This window comes from Cariama cristata, unplaced genomic scaffold (assembly GCF_000690535.1).
Source record: "Cariama cristata isolate BGI_N322 unplaced genomic scaffold, ASM69053v1 scaffold22875, whole genome shotgun sequence".
Classification (NCBI taxonomy): Eukaryota; Metazoa; Chordata; class Aves; order Cariamiformes; family Cariamidae; genus Cariama; species Cariama cristata.
In genome coordinates this window covers 1-21191 of record NW_009619692.1, presented here as the reverse complement: position 1 = coordinate 21191, position 21191 = coordinate 1, and the positions used below count along the sequence as shown (strand labels likewise).

Here is a 21191-nt window from a genome sequence, read left to right as displayed (position 1 = left end):
AACCCCTACAGAAGAAGAGTCTGAGGCATCCTGTAGTTTTCACCCACTTCAGTTGAGGGAGATTAGCTTCAGAGCTGCTGATTACTCAAGACACTTGATTTTTGGTGACTGGCTATCAGATTAAGAGCCAGAAATCAGTGCTGGAGATATCAGGCATTCAGCTAGTTTAAACAACGTTGACAGTTAATTGAACATCAGAGGAGGAAGAGTTTGCTGTCATTATTGCTGGGTAGCAGTCCCAGAAAACACATGAATAGGTCCATATGCCTCCCTCTGAGATAGGACGCAACTCTGGACCTCTGCTGGGCTGTGCTTCCTGGAGGTCTCCATGCTTACACTCCTCTTCTGTGTCACCACAAATCTGGAAAAAATTAATCTCTATTTGTATATCTCTGCCTCCATGGGTCAGCAGGACACCTGACCAAAAACCTTAAACAGGGATGGTGCTAGTAAGTATACAGCTGGAAAGTACTCCACATGAAGGTGTATGCAATATTGGCAAACGAAGTTTCTGCCCATAATGTTACTTTAATAGTCCACAGTTTTACAGCAACATATGTTCAAAATCATCATTTCCAGAAAACTGCACAAGACTTAGGAAGTTTAACCAGAATGTTAAAAGAACTCTTCAGAAAAATACAACATAATAACATTTTTCCAATTCTTTGAATGTGTTTATTTATGTTTCAATTTGTGTAAGGAAGTTTCCATGCTATAAATTTTTATTAAAAACATGTCATTAGAAATAAATAGTACATTTATAGTCATAAACACACCAGTAGTTTTTACACACACTGATGTTGGTTTTCCTCTTGCAAAACTGGAAGTGTATTCCACCATCTGATTTTTTTGTTTATACCTGATATAAAAGGATAAAGTTGCTGCACGAAGTTTATACTTATTGTGGGTTTCATCTGTCCTCAGACTAGATACACAGATGGTTTGAGTCTGTGTTCCTAATAATATTTATATGGGAAACATAGACTTCTGTCCTTGCTATTGATTTTGGATGTGGTAAATGAGCTTAAATACTGCAGAAAAAACATAAGGATAGTAACAAAGATTAATACATTGGTTGATTTTTCTTGCTTGCTCATGGGGATGACTGATTTGTATGAAAAAAGAAATATGCTTGTACCATAGAAAGGCTTGATTATACCAGCTGGTTAAAGAAAAAATACATTTTTTTTTTAATTCACCAGAACCTTATTTTCATTAGCTATGTGAAAATATATGGCCTGGTTTCTCAGATACTAGGAAAGCAGAATTCCTCAATGCTGTTCTCCTTTCTGTTTTCTGCTTGCTGCAGATCGAGTTGATGATACTCAAATGTCACACGATTGATGTGTTTGCCGCTGGAGACCATTCGCAGCACAGTATTGTCACAGCCAATCTTCATTTGAGCTAGTTAGGGAAAAGAGATACAGAGGAGTTATAAAGATATACTTAATGAGACATAGGGAAAAGAGATATATAGTGTTGGGAATTACAAAGCACCAATACATACAATTTTAGAAACAATGCAAATTTGTGTGTAGTAATGACTGGCTATTGGTGGCATTGCTGACCAAATACCTTCTTTTGTATTTGTTAGTTTTACTTTACAGTGGCTTGGGTATTTAATCAAGTGTTGTAAGCTTTATTCATGCAGATGCCACTCACTTCCTATCCACCTGCAGTCTCACAGCAGACATGATGCAGAGGTCTGTACATGTTTGCACTTGGCAAGATATGCTACAGTTAGATATCACTAGTGATGGGTAAGGGTGATAGCACTCTATCCTGGAGATATCCAAAATTAATAATATTGAAATGTTTCCTGTTAGAGAGATGAGTGGTTTTGTGCGTAAGGAGGTTCTTCACTGGAACAAAGGTATGTGAGAGTCCCACTGAGGCAAACTCAAATGGCAGTGCCCAGCATATGGACTCACTCTGGGGGAAATCAAGCGTATCGCTAACCACTGCTTCAGATAAGCCATTTGAGCGGGATTTTAGCAAAGCCCATTTCATTTGGTGAACTTGAAGCACCTTGCTCACTGGAGGAGAAGTCTGGTGGGTCATCGGGAGAGTGGGGGCTGCTGAGATGGGATTTCCCTTCCTTCGCACCACCAGGAAAGCACTTTTTAATCTCATTGCAGTGCTTAGTATTCACTCAGCACCAGCGCTTGCCAGTTAAAGCTTTGAACAGTGCCTGGACCATTAAGTTGTGGTGTGATGAAAGGCAAGGGAGACCACAGGGCGAAATGCCAGGCATGTTCCTAGTCTCCAGCCTTGCAGAAATGCCGCTTCTCTGGTGCACCCGTTCATACTCCCAAGGTACAATGCATGTGCCACAGAGTCTCATCTGTCAGATCACTGCAACACTTACTACTCTGCTGTATTCAATATTAGGGAAATTGGTAATTCTTATTTTTATGGGGAAAAAGAGGTCACCAACCTGGCATGATAGTGAAACAGGTTCAGAGCTCCTCCAGGGTTCAAAGCAGAGAGAGGGAGCTCTGAAGCTTTTGGGGTATGTGTTACTCCTGCAGCAGAAAAGGAGGCTTTGGAAACACTGAGTAAGTGAGAAAAAACTCCTTAACTGAAACAACTCCTTAACTCTCTGCCTTCATTTGTTATGAATTTCCAGGCTCATTTATCTGTTAACAATCTAATATTCATATGCAACACAGGACAAGCACTTTAATAATATGTATAACTTAACCTTGTCATAATGATTACTCCAGGGCAAGTGAAGGTGGTCGTGGGTTTGCTGTATCACACAGCCCAGCCGCAGTCTCGAGTAGCTTTAGGTGTCGCGTTCTGCTACATATGGAGTTCACCAGTCTAGCAGGAAATCTAGTTTTGGAAGGGCTCTGCATGACTCTCTCTGGTTAACTATTTTATCACGTGGACGTAAATGAAAGAAGGAGTTCTTACCAGATCCGTGAAAGGAGTGACAGAGATCAGCTAGTGGAAACATCTTGGATGGGTCTAAGCCAGTGCCTCCTAGCAGCTCTACAAAATCTCCTGCCCCTGCACAGCCTGTTGATGGTTTCTAAAAAGGCGGAGATTAAAAGCGATCATTTATCTTCAAAAGGTAGTAGTTATCTAGACATGATCACAGCCAACAATAGGTTTTAGAAGTCCTCTCTGCTCAAACCTGTGTGAAATCAGGCTGTTCTCATGCTGAGCAATACTACTTTGATTTGACATTAGTCAGTTAATTTCTTTAAGGGATTCCAACGAAAGACCTAAGTAGGCTCTGAAAATTACTGACAAGTAGTTAAGGTGTTGATTCAACTGCTTTTAGTGTGGATAAGCAATCCGATTGTGGATGCCTAGACATGTAATCAAATTAATACAAGCATGGGCTGCACATGTGCCACACTCATCTGGCAGGCAGGAACTTAAATTCCACTAATCCATACTTATTCCTAAGCAGTAAGTGTTGCTAAAATGCACGGTTCTGGCAATGTTTAATTAAAGTAGGAATTAACCAAAAGAGTAGTTTTGTGTTATGACAATGGCCCACTGTATATTAGATGCACAACTGTTCTTTTCTTGAAAATTAATGCTGCTTGCCTAAAACACCTTGCATGGACACCTTGTGCACCTTTGGGCTGTCACCCATATGCTGCTATTTAAGAGCCTAATTTCTTTATCATCCTCCTGCTGTTGTCCCATTTCTGCCTACTGCTGAATAAGTCAACTCACTTGCCCATCTCTCAAAGCCTTGTTTGCTCTGATACTGGCAGCCCCCATGAAGGACCTAGGCTGCCAGTCTCACTGGCAGCAGAAAACAAAGTTTCTTGCGGCAGAAGACAAACTTATCCTTCTGGATACTTTGGAATTTGCACCTTCTTAGACCTCCCAGGCACCAGCTGCCACCAACAGCTCTTGTCCTCTCCTGTCTGGTCATCACCAAGCACCAAATGCTGTGGCCAAACCCCAGCCCTGTGTTGTGCATCAGAGCAGATGGAGCAGAGGATGCTCAGCATGCTGAGCAGGGAATCAGTTGTAAGCATGTTTCTATTTTCTCCATGCTAATACCTCACTATCTAACCTGTGTCTCCTTTCTCTGCTCAGAGTGGATGCTGCTTTCATTGGTTTAAATACAGACAGACAGGTTTCCCCCTTTGTTATGCAAGCAATATTTACATGCATTAATGGTACTTTGCATAATTTGATTGCCTCTGCGACATTATGGAGACAATAACAACAGAGACAGACCCAGCTCTCATCTCTGGGGGGAAACCAGAGCCCTCAGTGTATGCGCTTATGGTCTGGAGCGCACGTGCCTTAGCAGCCAGTGCCACAGACTATCCCTGCTTCACCCCCTTCCCTCTCCCATGCCCAGGAAAACTGCATATGGTAGCAATTTCTTAGGAAACAAACAACTCACCTTTAAATAGAGGCCATTTGAATGTCCCAAGATAAGCTCAGTTATTTTTATCACCACTGGGTAGATTATGGAGAAGCTGCAGTTTCTGTGCTCATGAGGAACGACCATGGTAAACCTTCCTGAGGGAGTCTGAGAGATGACATTGCAAGCTGGGGCATGGGAGAAAGTGTAAGATTTATTTGTGCAGTCATCACTGCATGTAGCAAAGTTATGTACTTTCAGTACTAACAAAGAACAGATGATTTAATTACTGAAAGTTACAACCAAATGCTGAAAAATATGCATATGGCATATTCTGGGGTTCTTGCATAGCATTTGTTCCCTAAAAATTCCCTGCTTGTTGCTTACCATGCAGCATGAGATCTGGCAGAACTCAAGGGTGAAATGGTTAGTGGGAGAGCTCACACCCCAAATCCATACGTCAGGGGTCATGTTGTCAAAGGCTCATATTGTTTGCCAGTTTGAAGGAGGCTAAATATGGATGCAGCTTTTTTTTAGCTTTGACTGGTTATCATCTGATATTGCCAGCAACCCCTTAAGTCATATTCCGCTCCTCTTAACTGCAGTTCCTTATCCTACAAAACATCCCACTGAAACTAGAGCAGGTACATGCTGATTTTACCTTAAAGTTCAAACATAACAGTTCAGGTAAGGGAATAGATTATCATCTGTGAGTGCAATCCAAGCGATCCTCCATGCAGACCTGGAGGCCCGCAGCTGCTTCAGCAGGCTGGTGAAGGACACAAGCCACCTCCAGCAGCTGCAGATAGTAATCACATCCACGGGCATGAAGCCACACCAGCGTGGAGACCCAGCTTGCAGGCTTGTGTCTGAACAACTCAAAGCAAGGACTGGGTGGACATGCCATCATCTTCATCCTTTGCATAGTAAGGCAGATAAATCAGACTGGCCTGAACAAAAATTGCTAAATGTCTTGGCCCCTCTTGGAAAAACGATGCAAGTGACCATTATTTGTGCCTTGCCAGCTCACAGGCTTTTTGCAAATAGATCCTTGGGATCATATATCACTCATAACTATCACATAACTATTCAATACACTGGTTTTGCTGTTGAGCTTTTTCAAATATTTTTTCCTCATTGTTCACCCAGATCTAGAAATTGCTGAGATTAAACTCTCTGAATTAATACTATTTATTCTAGCCAAATGTGTTGGAACATGACAATATTAGATTGGAAGAGATCTTCTTTGAAAGAGCCTTCTGGTCCTGAATATTGAAGCCATGCCTAAGTTATCTCTCATGCTTCACTTATTTTTTTCTTGAGACACACACTGAGCCTGAGTCAAATCCTTAGGCATACAGGTGTGCATCGCTCTGCTGGCATTACTGGAGCCGTGTCAGTACAGATAACGCCAACGAGAGAATTCAATGCAAAACAATGTGTTCATTTTGCTTCCTGCCCCAAATGCAAGCCAATTTGACAGTATAAAATGCAGACTTACGAAACAGGTTGGCATTTTTCTTGACTGTGATAGTAAAACCATTGCCTGGCTGGTGAATCCTGAAGAAGATCATTGCCACGTTCTGTGATGACCTGAAGCTTCTGTGAATATTACCACTTTCACAAAAGTCTATGTATCTTTGCGAAGTGGGGAGGGGATGGTCCAAGGAACTGGGAAATTTCTGTCCTTTGAGTATCCAGCCATCAAATACCTACAGGGGTTCAATAATTGAAAACAAGGCTTTTGCTTATCGCTCTGTTAGCAGAGAAGAGAAACATGAAGTATTACAGACACTGTTTTATTTTGACACCAGATGGCCTGTTCAAAGCCACCAATTAAAAACAAAAATTCTTTGTATTTATTGATTTCCTAGCATTTAACTAGTTATTCAAGCTTCAATCAGTATTTAGGAAAGGGATACATATAAATTTTAATATTGCCTTTATTTCCTTCAGGTGACAATTTTAGTGACCTTTTCTTGAGGGAAGAAGCTCTTCTTGCTCCAGCATCATGACATTTGCATCTTTTTTTTAAAAAATTTCTTACTATTGCAATTTCATTATTGCTAAGAGAACTTTTTGACCAGCTTGATTTGAAAGCCACATGAAACATAAGTCCCACTCTCAGACTCTGGACATTAAGCCTATTGATCTGGCCTGTAATTTTCCAGCATCCATGTTTTGCAGCTTGTCATTAATGGGCCTGGAGGCATTCCGGAGGTATTGGAATACAATAAAGCTTTGGGGAATAATTATTGGCAGAGGTATTGCTCTCTCCTGCATCTGTTCTTTCAGCTTGTCCTAACCACTAGAAAGCAGAACAAATGTTATCTACTTGGCTGGACCTTAAGCAGCAACCTCTACAAATCTGTCCTTCGCAACAAAAACAGCGACAAATTGCCCTCACTGTCTTTAGGGAAATGTGTCAGAACTAGAAATCTGTATTAACGCTAGCATACCTGCACAATTTCCTGCTTCGCTGTTTCAATTCCCTCCTAGCTGTTCTCACCTGGTAATTCCTTCTACGCTCCAGTCAATACTTTGAAAATCCAAGGACCAGATCCTGCCATCGCTTCAGTGAGTAATCTTAATGTGAGTATGTGTGGGACTTCCTCATGGAAAAGCTGTAGGATCAGTGTCTGAATTTGCCAGAACTGTAAATTTTCTGAGTAATGAGACCTGGGTGCTCAAATTACACCAGGGAAACGATGCCTGTATAAATACAGTAGTATAATGCAGAAACTGGGGACCCCATGATCAAAGGAAGGAAACCTCTATGAAGCCTCAAAGGTCTCTTGGAATTTTTCTAGCCTCCACAAGTGGCTGTAAGTCTAGGTACAAAATCCTCGGACCCGTAAGATGCTGATATCAGCCTCCCTGTAGCAACAAGGGGAGAGATCCCAGCCAGGGATTCCCCAGGGTAAAGTCAGCAGGGTTACAGCATCTCTCCAAGACAGGGAGACAAGGAAAGGGCTGAAGGGCAGCTTTCCTTCTCCTCCCCGGAGCTCAGCTTACCACTGGGTGGAATGGGGTCTGTGCTGTGCATGGCCACTGCAGCACAAAGGGCAGAACACAAGATGAGGGGGGGCAGCCAGGGGCCGTTGAGCCTCCCCTTCTCTCCTGAACTGAGTTCAGATCTTGGTCAATGCTTCTACCTGCCAACAAAATGTGCTGGTAAATTTTTTTGATACTGGGATATGAATGGCTTTGAGTCGTGAAACTCTCTGTTCAGAGCCAACATCCTGAAAAGCTCTAGTGGGGCCATTTGAAAGAAAGCCTGCAATGATTCACTGATTAATAAGCTGATGTTAACTGACCTAGGAGTGAAGGTCCAGGAGCAGTAACAGCCATTCAGAGAGCTGTATCATTATCTGCAGGGCTCCTGTGATTCACGGTGCAATGAGAAAACCCTCCTGACAGGGCTGAGGGACTCGGCTCATACTGACCAACATTTTCAGTCAGTCCCCCAGGTGTGGACACTCAGTAGAGGTGCTCCTGGAAAAGTCTGCAAGAGCCGATGCTGTAGTTTGGAGAGGGATCCTCAGCCTGCATCTGACTTTGCTTTAGGGGGGTGGTGATGGGGGGTATGCACCCAAAGTACCTCAGGGAGGAAGAATAACCATCCCAGAGATGGCTGCTTTATGAAAGCCTGTTCTGCACGCACAAACACACACGTATGCTTGTGCACACATGAGTTCGCCTGCCCCTTCCACACGTAGAAAAAGTCTCACATGCCAGATGAGAGCAGGGAAGGGGGAGTGCAGTAGGACTTGTCAGCTTCTTACCTTCAGGAAATCGCCCCCTTGGCAGTCGATGTTTACAAAGTCGTAGTCTATGGCGATGAGCTCGTCGGGCTCCCCGATGAAGAAGATCGCACAGTGCAGCTCTGGTTGCTGTGCGGTGAAGGTGAACTGCCCCTCTATACTCAGCATGTCGATGCACCCTGGAGAAAGACAGACACAGAGCTGCTGCCTCAGGCTGCTGGAGAGGGAGACCGGCTCCTGTGGTACGGGGAAGGGGGAGGGAGGAGACACCCCCATGCTTAGACCCAGATGGCGGTGAGGAAAGGGTGATCCAGCTGAAGAAATTAGGAGCCTGCTGAGCATCGGAGGATGAATAGTAACTCACAGGTGCGAGCACACGCATGCGAGGGGGGGGCACAGGAGAGACGACACTTTGAAGAATTTCTGAGCAAAAAACCGTGTGTGTATGTGCACAAGTGCACAAACACCCTGTTCCTTCAGATTTCTCTTGAATCACAGCTTTTCCATCTGTCCCCATGCCCTGGAGACATGACCCTGCACAAAGACATGAGTGGACAATCCCCGTCCTCCTCCCATTATTGGGGCCCCTCCACTCTGAGCCCTAACCTCTTTTCAGAGCCCTGTTTCAATCCCTCTGCTTCAACTACAGTTTGAGATTTTTAACACATTGTTCTTCTCCCCTGCCTGGCAAAAAGCACCTGCAGCTCTGTCACTCCCAATAGTCCCCTTCCCCTCCCTGAGCCCCGAGCTCCCCCCAGGACTCTCTCACCCACCAATGGTCCCCGCCAGAGCAGCAAAGAAACTCACGGAGTGACCGCCGGTAGATCTGCCCTGCAGACAGCTCTCGCTTCAGATCTTCACTGAGGAGTAGGAAGGGTTCATCTTCATGGGCATCCCTCACCTGGTGAAGGAAAGATGGCAAGAAGAGGCTGGGGTGTACTGAAATGCAGCCTCCTCCCTGCACCTCTCAAGAACAGGCTCCAGCAGATTAAATCCCTCCTCCAGAAACAGTGCAGCTCTGGAAGAGCTCAGTCAGAAAGCTGCCAACCTGCAGTAGAGGGGAACAAACCTGGAGCTTAAGAAGTGAGCCCAGCAGCTCAGTGCAGAGTGAGTCTCTTAAATAATCAGCCAAAATGCAAGTTTGAGAAAAGAGAGGATAAACAAATGTGGGGGAAGGTGGATGACACACGGGACTGTTGCATTAATGTTACTCACATGTAGATTTAAGGCAGGAGAGGTGGGAATAGGAGGGGAGAGAGGAAAAAGCACAGTGCTCGAAAGCTGGGACTACAAGTTAGAAGACAGCAGCTAAAAGCACAGCAAAGCGCTTCGGTTGTCAGCCCCATTGCTCACCTCGAGGTATCTGGTTTCCCCCTTGGAGGCTGCCAGGAAGATGAGAATGAAGTGGCATTGAAACTGGAAAGCAGACGGCATGCTGACACCTCCTCTGGCGGCCCTCCCTCTTTCCTTGCAGCCAAGTTTCTCCCGGTCTGCGCGGGTAGGCAGGAGCCACTGGGGTATCTTGGAGAGACTCTTTTTATAGAGCTGTTGGGAGGGGAGGCACTTGGTCCCCGTACTGATAGGGTAACCCATGGTAACTGAATTCCTCTCGCAGTGACACAGTACGTGGGCATGACAAGGGTCCAAATCACAGCCACAAATTTTCAAGCCGGTCGAACTCCCCTCACTGACAGATGTCTTTTCTACTTATCTGCCTGGCGGAATCGAAAAGCTCTGGGAAGGAGAGCCTGTCCCCACGCAGCTAGGGCACTCATGTGGTGTGTTTATTTCTAATTACTCCAAAGCAAGGAATAAGGAGCATCCCTCCCTCCTTCTCTTCTCCTGCTGTCCAGTCCCGGGGCATTTTGGACCTCCAGGACTCCCTGCCTCCCTCCTTCTGCTCCATGACATGCAGGTCTCTGCAGCCCCCATGCTAGGTGCTTCCCACTGGCCAGGCCAGGGTGGGCACCCCTGCATCCCAGCCAGGCTTGCAGCCTGGGGTGAGCATCCCGCCAGGGCTGGGGGACCCGCTGACTTCCAGGTCCTGCACCTGCAGCTGGGGCACAAGGGGTCCACAGCAAGTACACGGGCAAAACCAGGCAGTTCTCCCTGCCAGACACGGCTTTCATACAGAAATTAGGAAAACTTGGTGTTCCCCAGGGCGTATTCCCCACAGAACAGCTGATACTGCTCCAGCACTGATCCTTGAGGGAAACCTGAGAAAAACCTTCAAAAGATGAACCTGGGAATGAAAATTCGTAACTCTGCAGAGTATTAAGAATCAGAAACTCAGCAGAGATATTAGTTTTAGGGTATATTCTTGTTTTCCCCCCACCGAGGATGAACCATCAATACTCTGCAGACAATTAACTACCCTTTCCCCACCTCAGGCTTCTTACTAATGTCTCTTTCTGCTTTATGCTTCCCTGACAAATTGTCACTTTGTTTCAGCAAAACTTAGAAATAATATGACCCGGACTTGCAAAGCTTTAAGTTTGTGGCTTTTCATTTCATTGTTATGGCTTGTGGACAGAAATATTTACTTGCTGTTTGACCCAACCTCTGGTTGAACAACAAATAAATAAATCTTGTTCTGTCTATACACCTGTGGCTCTGACCTGATCATGCTGTAATTCTTATTCTTATGGTTTACTTTAATGTAAACTATAATATTGCTCCATATCTGCATGGCACTTCTGTGAATTTACCATATCTGTGTGGGTTTCAAGAGTACAAAAATACTAAGGAAATGGAAAATACTATTTTTGAACTTTGACATCAAGTTGCATTCAAAGATTTTTAAAACTGCTTTGGAGAACTGAGTAGTTAATTACTGCATGAACCAAGACTGAATTAATTCATCTTCATGTATGTGCCTTGAATTGTTTAAATATCGTGATTTTAGGCAAGGATCATCAGAGGATCATCCAAGGGTGTTCGGAATCTGAAATCCATTGAAGTTCTTTGGGAATTACAAGTTTTGTTGGAAAACTGCAGGGTTTAGTCCCAGCTTGCATTAGAGGATGGCTGAGAGGTGAGAGATGCCCTGGAGACCACCAGGATCCTGCAGGACCAGGAGAGGCTGCAGGGGAGCCCAGCCTCATTCGCTTTTCTTATCACACGTTCACTTTCTGAAGAGATGAAGAAAGTTAGAATTACAGCATGTTGTCTCCATTCCCCATCTTCAAGGCACTTTGCAGTTCCAGTTCTGGCTGAGGTGTCCCAGTTTGCCATGCCAGCCCCTAACCTAGACCTCAGATGCTGAGTCCTTGAATATCTTCAGTAAAGGAGAGAGAGTGTTTGATTGTGTGAGAATTTGACTAGTTACTGATATTTGGTTAAATATAGCTCCACAAATGAGTGAAGGACAAATGGCACTGCAGCTAGGTCAATATGACTGTCTATTAAACCAACTGTGAGGTGATCAAGTCAGAATAAAACATACCAACAGTGAAGTCAACAGATTTTAAACTCTTGCCCAGGAATAACTGAGGTGTGGGCTTGCATAGCATTCTTTGGTGGAGGTGCCCAGACAAGCAGGTAACCCCAGGGGCTGGAGGACATCCCAGCAGATGAGGTGTGGGGACTGTACTTCTCCAACCAACAAGGTGGTGGGAGGGAATATAGAAGCCACCTCCATGTCTATTAAAATTTCTTACTCACATGGGACCTACAGTGGCTTTGCATTTCCTATGCAACACCTGCAGGAGTTTGATTTGAGTGCTACAAATATTCTGGAAAACAGTAGTGCAAAAATTAAACTCAGACAGCCCTTCCTCTGGATGTGGATCTTGGTTTTAACAGAGGTGCTAAGGCAACCTGTCATCTACTCCGCAGCATCTTCCGCTTTGCATTTCGGCTCTGGGCTCAGCAGGAGCCGATGAAGCACAATGACATCCTGCCCAGCCTCATCACAAGGTCTCCCAGTGCCTGAGGTAATTCCCTATGTCCTCAAACACAGAGCTACCCTCAGCCCCCAAACTCTTGTATGGTTCCTTTTGTGCAGCTGTAATGCCTGTGGAAGGTAAGTATTCAGGATGGGGATAGAGAACCACATGCAGAGAGGTGCAGCTGCTGCTGCTGGCAGGGGATCTGCCCTGCAGTGCCTCCAAACCTGACTCGAGTGGAACCTGGGCAGATAGACCACCAAAGGGGACCAGTCCTGGAGGAAGGAGGGGGCTCCTCTCCCAGCCTTACATCTTGGCTGTCAGAGGGCGACAAAGGATGGGGGACCACCTCCTCACCCAATGCTGCTTCCTCCTCACAGGGTATCACAAGTCCCCGTCCCCTCTGCACCTCCTTTTGCCACCTCCAGTGTTGCTTTTGTTTAAGGCCACTAGCAGAGACTGAGCTCTCCAGGAAATGAGATTGTGACTAACAAAGCAAAGAAAAATCAGCAGTTTAAACATGGTTCAAAACATCCCTGCAGCATTTCAGAATGGAAAAGCACCTTCAATGCGATACAAACCCTTGGGCAAATGAGGAGGGTGTTCTTTCATGGCACTGAGTCATGTTAACATTTTGTAGGACAATTTTTTTCATTAATATCAAATTATATAACACAGTAAAATGCTTTCCCAGTCTGACCCTGCTGGGGGCTAGATAATCCAGTTGCTCTCATGCTATGACACCTTAAGTCTGCTAACAGCCGTAACTCACTCTGGGAGCAGCCCCTTTCCCTGGCAGAAGCGATGGGATGCCATCATGCTGGTGAGAGGCTGGGCTGCATGCAGGGTATCACCCACCCCGCTCTGCTATGGCTCAGGGCAGTATTGCTGGGGCACCCCAGCCTTTGCAGAGCCTCAAGTTGTTACAGCAGTGCTTGTGGGTGGGTTTTTTACACTGTTCAGCTATGTGCTTGGGAGGACCCATGGTGGAAATCCTCTGCCTCATGCTCAGAGCATGTAGGTGTCTTGTTAGCTAGTATAGCAAAGAAGAGATTCCAGCTGTGGTGAGAGGTGGAAAAAATACAGCTGAATAAAGACAGTAGTGAAACAAACCCCGTTTACCCTCCCCCATGTTGATCAAGAGATGCTCTGTGAGATAATACAGGTGGTAAATGCAGCTGCCTCTCCTCAAAGGTAAGGTAGTTGGTACAGGAAAATTGTGGATGATACTCTTGGTACTGAGATTTCTTAGCGAGCAGTGCCTGAGCTACAGACACCCGTTAGGGATCCCTTCCTGATGCAAAGAGGGGCCAAGTGTTATAAACCCTTTCTGCTCTCCAAAAAGGTCACTTGTGTCCCCAGCTCACTAACACAGCACCCTGCCATGCTTTAATTTCTGCAAAAGATCATTTTATTTCAACACTCCTTTCACCTCAAACACACTGCAGGCTGTAGCCCCCGTTCCATCTACTCAACATGGAAATTTCACCTGCAGCACATCTCACCCTGCACCCAGCCAAAGGGATGAACCTTGAGGCTTGCTGATTCTGGAAAGCCTGTACAAACCACAGTTCCTGGACTTCCTACCAGCTACTTGTTGAAAACCACAATCTTCTGGTTCAGGCCATATTTTAAACCCACCATTTCGTCCCCTCTAGAGCACCTCCATCCTCAGCTGCAGCCTGACTGCTGGCAAAAGCAGCCAGAGCAGACCAAACTTCTCTCTAGCACTGGGACCTTAAACAAGAGTTAATTTTCCTGTATAGACACAACCCCAGGCAGGCTCTGACTCCATGCCACAGGGAGCAGCCTGACTGCTGCATATTCCACAGAGGCCCCTCTGCTTATCGCTGCCTGGTGGTTTCTTGAACTGATGGCAGCAGCAGTGAGTCCCGCAGTGCTACACCACCGACTGCTTAAGTGAAGAAGATTTCTCCTACCTCAGGCACACCATCCTCAGCTGTTGATGCTGATTTCTCACTGCTGCTCAGCACTGGCTGGAGATGCGGTGTGGGGTGATGCACAGTGTGAGACGTCTGGCTGGACTTTAAATTTCCTATTGTGTCAGCTGCTAAACGTTGTGCTGAGCTACATTTACTTCCCTTACACTTATCCCCACTGTAATGCAGAATTAATTCAGGAACTAGTTTTTCGTTTCCCCCACAGTGTCTGGGAGATATAGTATTCACCAGTCCCTGCTTTTTATTCTGTAGCTGCAGATGTCATACCGATGTCCGTGTCTTTGCAGGGTAGAAGATTGCTGCACGTCACTTGTATTTTATTACACATGTATGCCATTCAACTGTTTGCAAATCCTTCAGTATATTATTCCTGAACAGTGGGATCAGTTAGCCCAGACTGAGGCAAGAAAGAAACCTAGTGGCTCTGAAGTGTCACAAATGCTACAGTGAGGGCCAAATTTTTGGTCCTATCCTTGCTAAATTGCATGCTAGCAATCAGTTACTGCTCTGAAATAACACAACAGAAAAAGAAGCAAGAAGGCTGTATGGCAAATGGCAACCCTGGAGGTCATTAGGAAACCATATCCTCAATACAGACTCACACAAGACTTTGCTTCAGAAACTGTCTGAGGGATCGAGAAGCTAAAGCCAAACATGTATGGAGCTCCTGCTTCTGGTCTGGTTTCCCTATCCCATAAGTTACCACAGAAAACATTGGGTAACTAAATCTATACTCAGTACTCGCAAACCATTACCGAATAGAATCATAGAATCATAGAATCATTATGGTTGGAAGAGACCTCAAAGATCATCAAGTCCAACGATATACCTGATGCCACCCTGTCCACTAAACCATGTCTTGAAGTGCCATCTAAACATTTTTTGAACATCTCCAGGGACGATGACTCCACCACCTCCCTGGGGAGCCTGTTCCAATACTTCATGTCAGTCCCGAGGGACTTTGCAGTTACATCCTGTCAGTAACTATCAGGTCCCCTATCCACTAAGATGTTACACCATGCTTCCTGTTATCATTGCTGACAAGTACAAATTAATTATCAAGATACCTGCTGCCAAATCACCCTGTGTATCCAGCACATGCACTCACTACTGCATCCTATTGCAATGGGTCACTGCCCTGCTCAGGACCCAGCAGGAGGCAACGCATAGCACAGATCCAGAAAAATAAATGTGGAGCTTAGTAACATCTCCAAAGCCCCTGTTGTCTGGAGGACCCAAACTGCGGCTGCCAGATTGCTCAGGACTGTAACTGTGGCTGTAATTGTGACTACATTTGGGGACTGTTTGTGGCATATGAGAAATGAGTTTGATTGTTCCCATGGCAGTTATCAATGGGTAACTGCCCATTCTACAAAATGCATCAACTAGCAACTGGAAACATAGTTTAAGCAGCTAGGCTATGGACATACAATAGAAAAGGCAGAGTTCAACATGGCTAAAGTAACTAAATTGGTCCTGTCGATGGTTTGGTATGTTTCTTTTACAGGAACCCAATCAGAGTTGCAGTGACAGCTGAAGGAGAAGTGTTCCCAGCAGCAGAAACACCAAGTCTGAGATCACATTTTGTGTTTCATTCCTTTGCTATTGTGTTGGTTTCAGTGTCAGGCAGGTTTTCCAACAGTCCATGATTCAACCTGAGCCCAGGACTCCTCCCTCTCTCTGTAGTCAGTGGACATCTCCATCACTGACTTCTGTTGCTGCTCGCCTGCCCCAGCTCTGTGTTGGGTATGGCAAGCCTCTTCTGAGCCTTGCCATACATCTCTCTGTAATGACACTTCTATTACTTCTTTGCGTGTGTGCCTAAATTGGCTTTAAATAGAGCTGAACTTTCCATAAGGTGAAGTAAGTGTAGCTTGTTAACTCTGGGCAGTTTGACACAAGAGATGTGTGATTCGTCATGTTGAGTGGTTTAGAGAAATGACAGACGCATGTGATTTATGAACTGAAAGTCTATCAGCATCATGCAGGCTTGATGATAAGTGTTGCATTAACACTATTTATGGCATTGAATAAGAGCAAGGACTGTGAAGCTCGCAGTTTAGCAGGTTACAAATAATCAAGCAAATATTATATTCAGACATCAAGATTACCCTGAGGGTGGTTATCACTACCAGCTCTGCCTGTGACTCAACCCAGTGTCTACACAAAGCAGTCAGGGCCAAGAAGTGGGAGCAGAGAAAAGTTTTCTCCCAGGAAGGAGAGAAGAGATGTGGGATGGGGCTACCGGTGAAGGTGCGTGCCATCGCTTTGGCGTTAGGACAGGTGCCGGCGATTCACCGAGCTGTTTACTTTTAGCCTGGGCCCGCCTCCTCTATGGATGCCTCACATGGTGCCTCCTCTCTCGAGGGCTGACACAGGAAGACCTCAACACCAGAGCCACACGCAGGTGTCAGCCTGGCTCCAAGGCAACGGACCTGGGCAGATGCCTCCTTCAGTCCATATCTATGTTTGCCTTTGGTGGCTGCAGCGGCGGCTCTGATCAGTCCTGGTGCCCTTGAAGAACAATCTCCTTTCCAAAACATGGCACAGTTATTGCAGTTGGACTTTGTTTGGATGTGTACCTCTCGTTAGCCCAGGTCAGGTCCTGTGCCGGATCTGTAGAGGACATGGACTGCAGCCTCTTCCACTGACCCTGCCCCAAGCAGCGGCTCCTGCTCCTCCTCTTCCAAACTTCCTGTTCAACTCTGGTCACTAGAACGATTGTCACTTTATTTTCAATGCTGTGGTCACTTTATTATACAGAATATAATTTTTGGATGTATTGAAAAATCTTAGTATTTATATGTCACGTTTGAAAATTCAGTAGATCTGGGTCACTATGAAGAACAAACCTTATGTTTGACAAAGCATCATTTTGATAAGCAATATTTTAAGATATTTTCCCTATCAAAGGACCAGTATTTCTCAGATGAGGTGACTATCTCCTTGACTGACTTTGTCATCCAGGAAAAACTGTGATTCAACACGATAGTCTCTGGTAGTATTAGACATCACAGTAACAGGCCCATTTCAGAAACACTGTTGAGTGTTACACAATTCAAATAGTCAATATGAGTCAGATAAGAGATGCCAGCATACCCAGCGTAATGGTATATTTATCCTTTCAACTGCTTCTACCACTTAGTCCTTTATTTTTCATATGCATGTGATTCCTTACCAGTGGCTGCAGTGCCACACACTTTGATCAGTTAGATTTCAAACACTTTTAGGTGAAAGTACTGGAATATTTTGTGTCAGTGTAAAAATCATAAACATTAAAGAGCTTTGAGATCACCTGGTCACTATTTTTCAACCTCCTGAAGTCTAAAGACAACTTCACCTTTGACAGCAACATCACAGACCATCTTTATCTTGGGTGTGCCAAGGGTCTTCTTCATTTCAAACAGAAACTGTATTTGGCTTTCAAAGGCGAATGATTCTCCTTCATGTAATGTTATTCCTGGAGCATCAAAAATTAAAAAAAAAAATAAAATTATCTGAGTGAAAACTGCAGAATTAGGTCATTTCTGCAAGGGCAAAACCAGATTTGGTTTCACCTACCCAAGGCTTTAATAGTTCAATGGGGTGGAGCTCTCCAACCCTGTGTCTTGTCTGGCCACCCTTTGCTCAGCCACAGGATCCTATTTGCTGCTGCCGCTCGATGTCCCCAGCTGAAGCTGGGGAACCTGCATTTTCCTGCAGCATTCCCAACTTCTTGCCATTTTTTAGCTCCCAAAACACAACCTTAGTTAATACTCTGGGTGTTTCAGTTACTTTTCTGCTCTTTGCAACATGTTCTACCCACGTTTTTTTTCCTGCCATAGCTTTATTCTGTGTTTCCACATAGCAATGTTCTGGGTTCATGCAACTGCTGTGAATGTAGAGTCAGAGCAATTCATAGAGTCTTAAGGCAGATTCCACAGATAGGTATTTGAGAACTACACTACGACAATTTGCTCTGCAACCCATCAAGTCAATCAGGACCTAAGAGAATGGCTTAGAATTTAAAGCAGGTGTATCACAGGAGCATTTTTCATCAATTTTCCCCCAAATACCTGTGCTCTGAGCAACTGCTTCTTCTATCTTCCTCTTAGCTGCCTTGTTGCAACACTTGCAGTTTTACAGACATGTCCTTATTTAGCCAGCCAGCTAACAGAAACACAGCTTTCCATTGAAGTCTAATTTAAAGTCTCAAGCACATATCCTCAGCTGTTGCAAAAATATGCCACTAAGCGCAATACGCTCTGCTCTGCCATTCTACATCAGCTGAGAATCTACTCATGAGGGCAAAGTAAGTGGATGCAGCTGCAGTTCTCTTCCTTGGGAGTTGCCCGTCATACACAACTGATCGCACGTGGCTTAGAGTTGATAATTAAAAAGGACAAGTTTGGGGTTTTTTTTGGTGGTTTTTTTTTTAATGCATCTGGTGAAGTTCATTCATGTGCTCTCTCTAATAGCTACCCAGGGCCTGAAGCCCACGATACCTCAACTACTGTGTCCAGTTTTGGGCCCCTCACTACAAGAAGGACATTGAGGTGCTGGAGCGTGTCCAGAGAAGAGCAACGAAGCTGGTGAAGGGCCTGGAGAACAAGTCTGATGACGAGTGGCTGAGGGAGCTGGGGTTGTTTAGTCTGGAGAAGAGGAGGCTGAGGGGAGACCTGATCACCCTCTACAACTACCTGAAAGGAGGTTGTAGCGAGGTGGGGGTTGGTCTCTTCTCCCTGGTAACTAGCAATAGGACTAGAGGAAACGGTCTCAAGTTGTGCCACGGGAGGTTCAGGCTGGACATTAGGAAGAACTTCTTCACTGTAAGAGTCATTGAGCATTGGAATGGGCTCCCCACGGAGGTGCTGGAGTCACCGTCCCTGGAGGTGTTCAAAAAACATTTAGATGTGGCGCTTCAAGACATGGTTTAGTGGGTCTAGCGGGCATGGTGGCATCAGGTATATGGTTGGAGTCAATGATCTTTGAAGTCTCTTGCAACCATAATGATTCTATGATTCTGTGATTCAGAGGAAAGGACACGGATAGAGCTAGCTTAGAAAAGAGATTACTAGATCATAAATGAAACATTGTCTCTCATGCTGTATCATAGAATTATAGAATGGTTTGGTTGGAAGGGTCCTTAAAGACCATCCAATTCCACCCCCCCTGCCATGGGCAGGGACACCTTCCACTAGACCAGGTTGCTCAAAGCCCCATCCAACCTGGCCTTGAACACTTCCAGGCACGGGGCATCCACAGCTTCTCTGGGCAACCTGTTCCAGTGCCTCAACACCCTCACCGGGAAGAATTAGTTCCTAATATCTAATCTAAATCTTCTCTCTTCCAGTTTAAAGCCATTGTCCCTTGTCCTATCACTCCATGCCCTGTAAAAAGTCCCTCCCCAGCTTTCTTGTAGGCCCCTTTTAGGTACTGGAAGGCTGCTCTAAGGTGTCCCCGGAGCCTTGTCTTCTCCAGGCTGAACAACCCCAACTCTCTCAGCCTGTCTTCACAGGAGAGGTGCTCCAGCCCTCCGATCATTTTCATGGCCCTCCTCTGGACTTGCTCCAACAGGTCCATGTCCTTCTTGTGTTGGGGACCCCAGAGCTGAAGGCAGTACTGCAGGGAGGGTGTCACCAGAGCGGACCAGAGGGGCAGAATCCCCTCCCTTGACCTGCTGGTCATGCTGCTTTTGATGCAGTCCAGGGTATGGTTGGCTTTCTGGGCTGGAAGCGCACATTGCTGGGTCATGTTGAGCTTCTTGTCAACCAATATGGCAGAAGAAAGATAAAATTGAAAATGTGACCCCTTTTTTCTTCAAATAATACAGTACCATTCAACAGACTTAATTATCCTTGAAGACACATCTAATAATTGTTGATCTGTCAATCAAAACCCTTATTAGACATGTGCATGATGTCACATAACAGCCTAACAAATCTCCCTGCCACTCAAAAACCTTTATATAGATTAATCTGATTTCTGAGGCAAGTTTTGTGTTTGACCTTTTACCTAGCTACTTCAGGGCTGAAATCGGAGAAGAGGTGAATGTTTTCTGTGTGCTGCTGAGCTGGGACCATGGGCTCTGAGCTGTCCCTAAGAGTTTCCCTCCAGGCCATACTCTGCTTTATGCTGCACCATAGAGCCTGAATAGGGGCTCTGCCTTGGATGGCTGAATGGATCTGCACTGCTACAAGAGAGCTCTTCTCCCCATTCTTCTGGCCTGTCTGTACCGCAGTGTTAATTCCCCAGCTGCCTGGGGTATCACAAAGCCGTGCTTCATGGAGTTACCTGCATCAGGTTTTGAAATGATACAGTTCATCTCATGCATACTGCATACACCCACCACATTGCTGTGGCCATGCACCCATGGCAGTGATTGCTTGTGCTGGGGGAGACCCTGGAGGTTGCCCCAGGAGGAAATATCTGCTTTGCTAAGGGAAAAGCATGCATGCCTGAACAGAGCTGGCACCGTACTGACAGCCCAGAGAGTTTGCCAGCCTGTGTGTCGGGGTGTCAAGGGTGAGAGTCATAGAATGCTTTGGGTTCGACGGGACCTTTAAGGGTCATCCAGTCCACCCCCCCTGCAATGAGCAGGGACATCTTCAACTAGACCAGGTTGCTCAAAGCCCCATCCAGCCTGGCCTTGAATGTGGCCAGGGATGGGGCATCTACCACATCTCCGGGCAACCTCTTCCAGTGCCTCACCACCCTCACAGTGAAGAATTTCTTTCTTATATCTGGTCTGAATCTACCTTCCTTTAGTTTAAAACCGTTACCCCTTGTTCTGTCGCAACAGGCCTTGCTAAAAAGCCTGTTCCCATCTTTCTTATAAGCCCCTTTTAGGTACTGGCAGGCTGCTCTAAGGTCTCCCCGGAGCCTTGTCTTCTCCAGGCTGAACAACCCCAACTCTCTCAGCCTGTCTTCACAGGAGAGGTGCTCCAGCCCTCCGATCATCTTCATGGCCCTCCTCTGGACTCGTTCCAACAGGTCCATGTCTTTCTTGTGCTGAGGACCCCAGAGTTGAAGGCAGTACTGCAGGGAGGGTGTCACCAGAGCAGACCAGAGGGGCAGAATCCCCACCCTCGACCTGCTGGTCATGCTGCTTTTGATGCAGCCCAGGGTACAGTTGCCTTTCTGGGCTGGAAGTGCACATTGCTGGCTCATGTACAGATTTTCATCTGCCAGTACCCCGAAGCCCTTCTCCACAGGGCTGTTCTTACTCACGTCATCCCCCAGCCTGTATTGATAC

The 21191-nt window shown here is 45.7% G+C and overlaps 1 protein-coding gene across 1 annotated transcript; it reads right to left on the bottom strand.

Moving 5' to 3' along the window:
• Nucleotides 1-1178: 1178 nt before the first annotated feature.
• Nucleotides 1179-9614, bottom strand: CRHBP (corticotropin releasing hormone binding protein). Its single transcript, XM_009701347.1, has 7 exons — nt 9463-9614; nt 8917-9010; nt 8131-8288; nt 5847-6057; nt 4385-4533; nt 2920-3037; nt 1179-1404 (listed from the first exon to the last, which is right to left on the bottom strand). Exons 1-7 carry the CDS (start codon nt 9541-9543, stop codon nt 1247-1249), a joined length of 969 nt encoding a protein of 322 aa, XP_009699649.1. The 5' UTR covers nt 9544-9614; the 3' UTR covers nt 1179-1246.
• Nucleotides 9615-21191: the final 11577 nt, after the last annotated feature.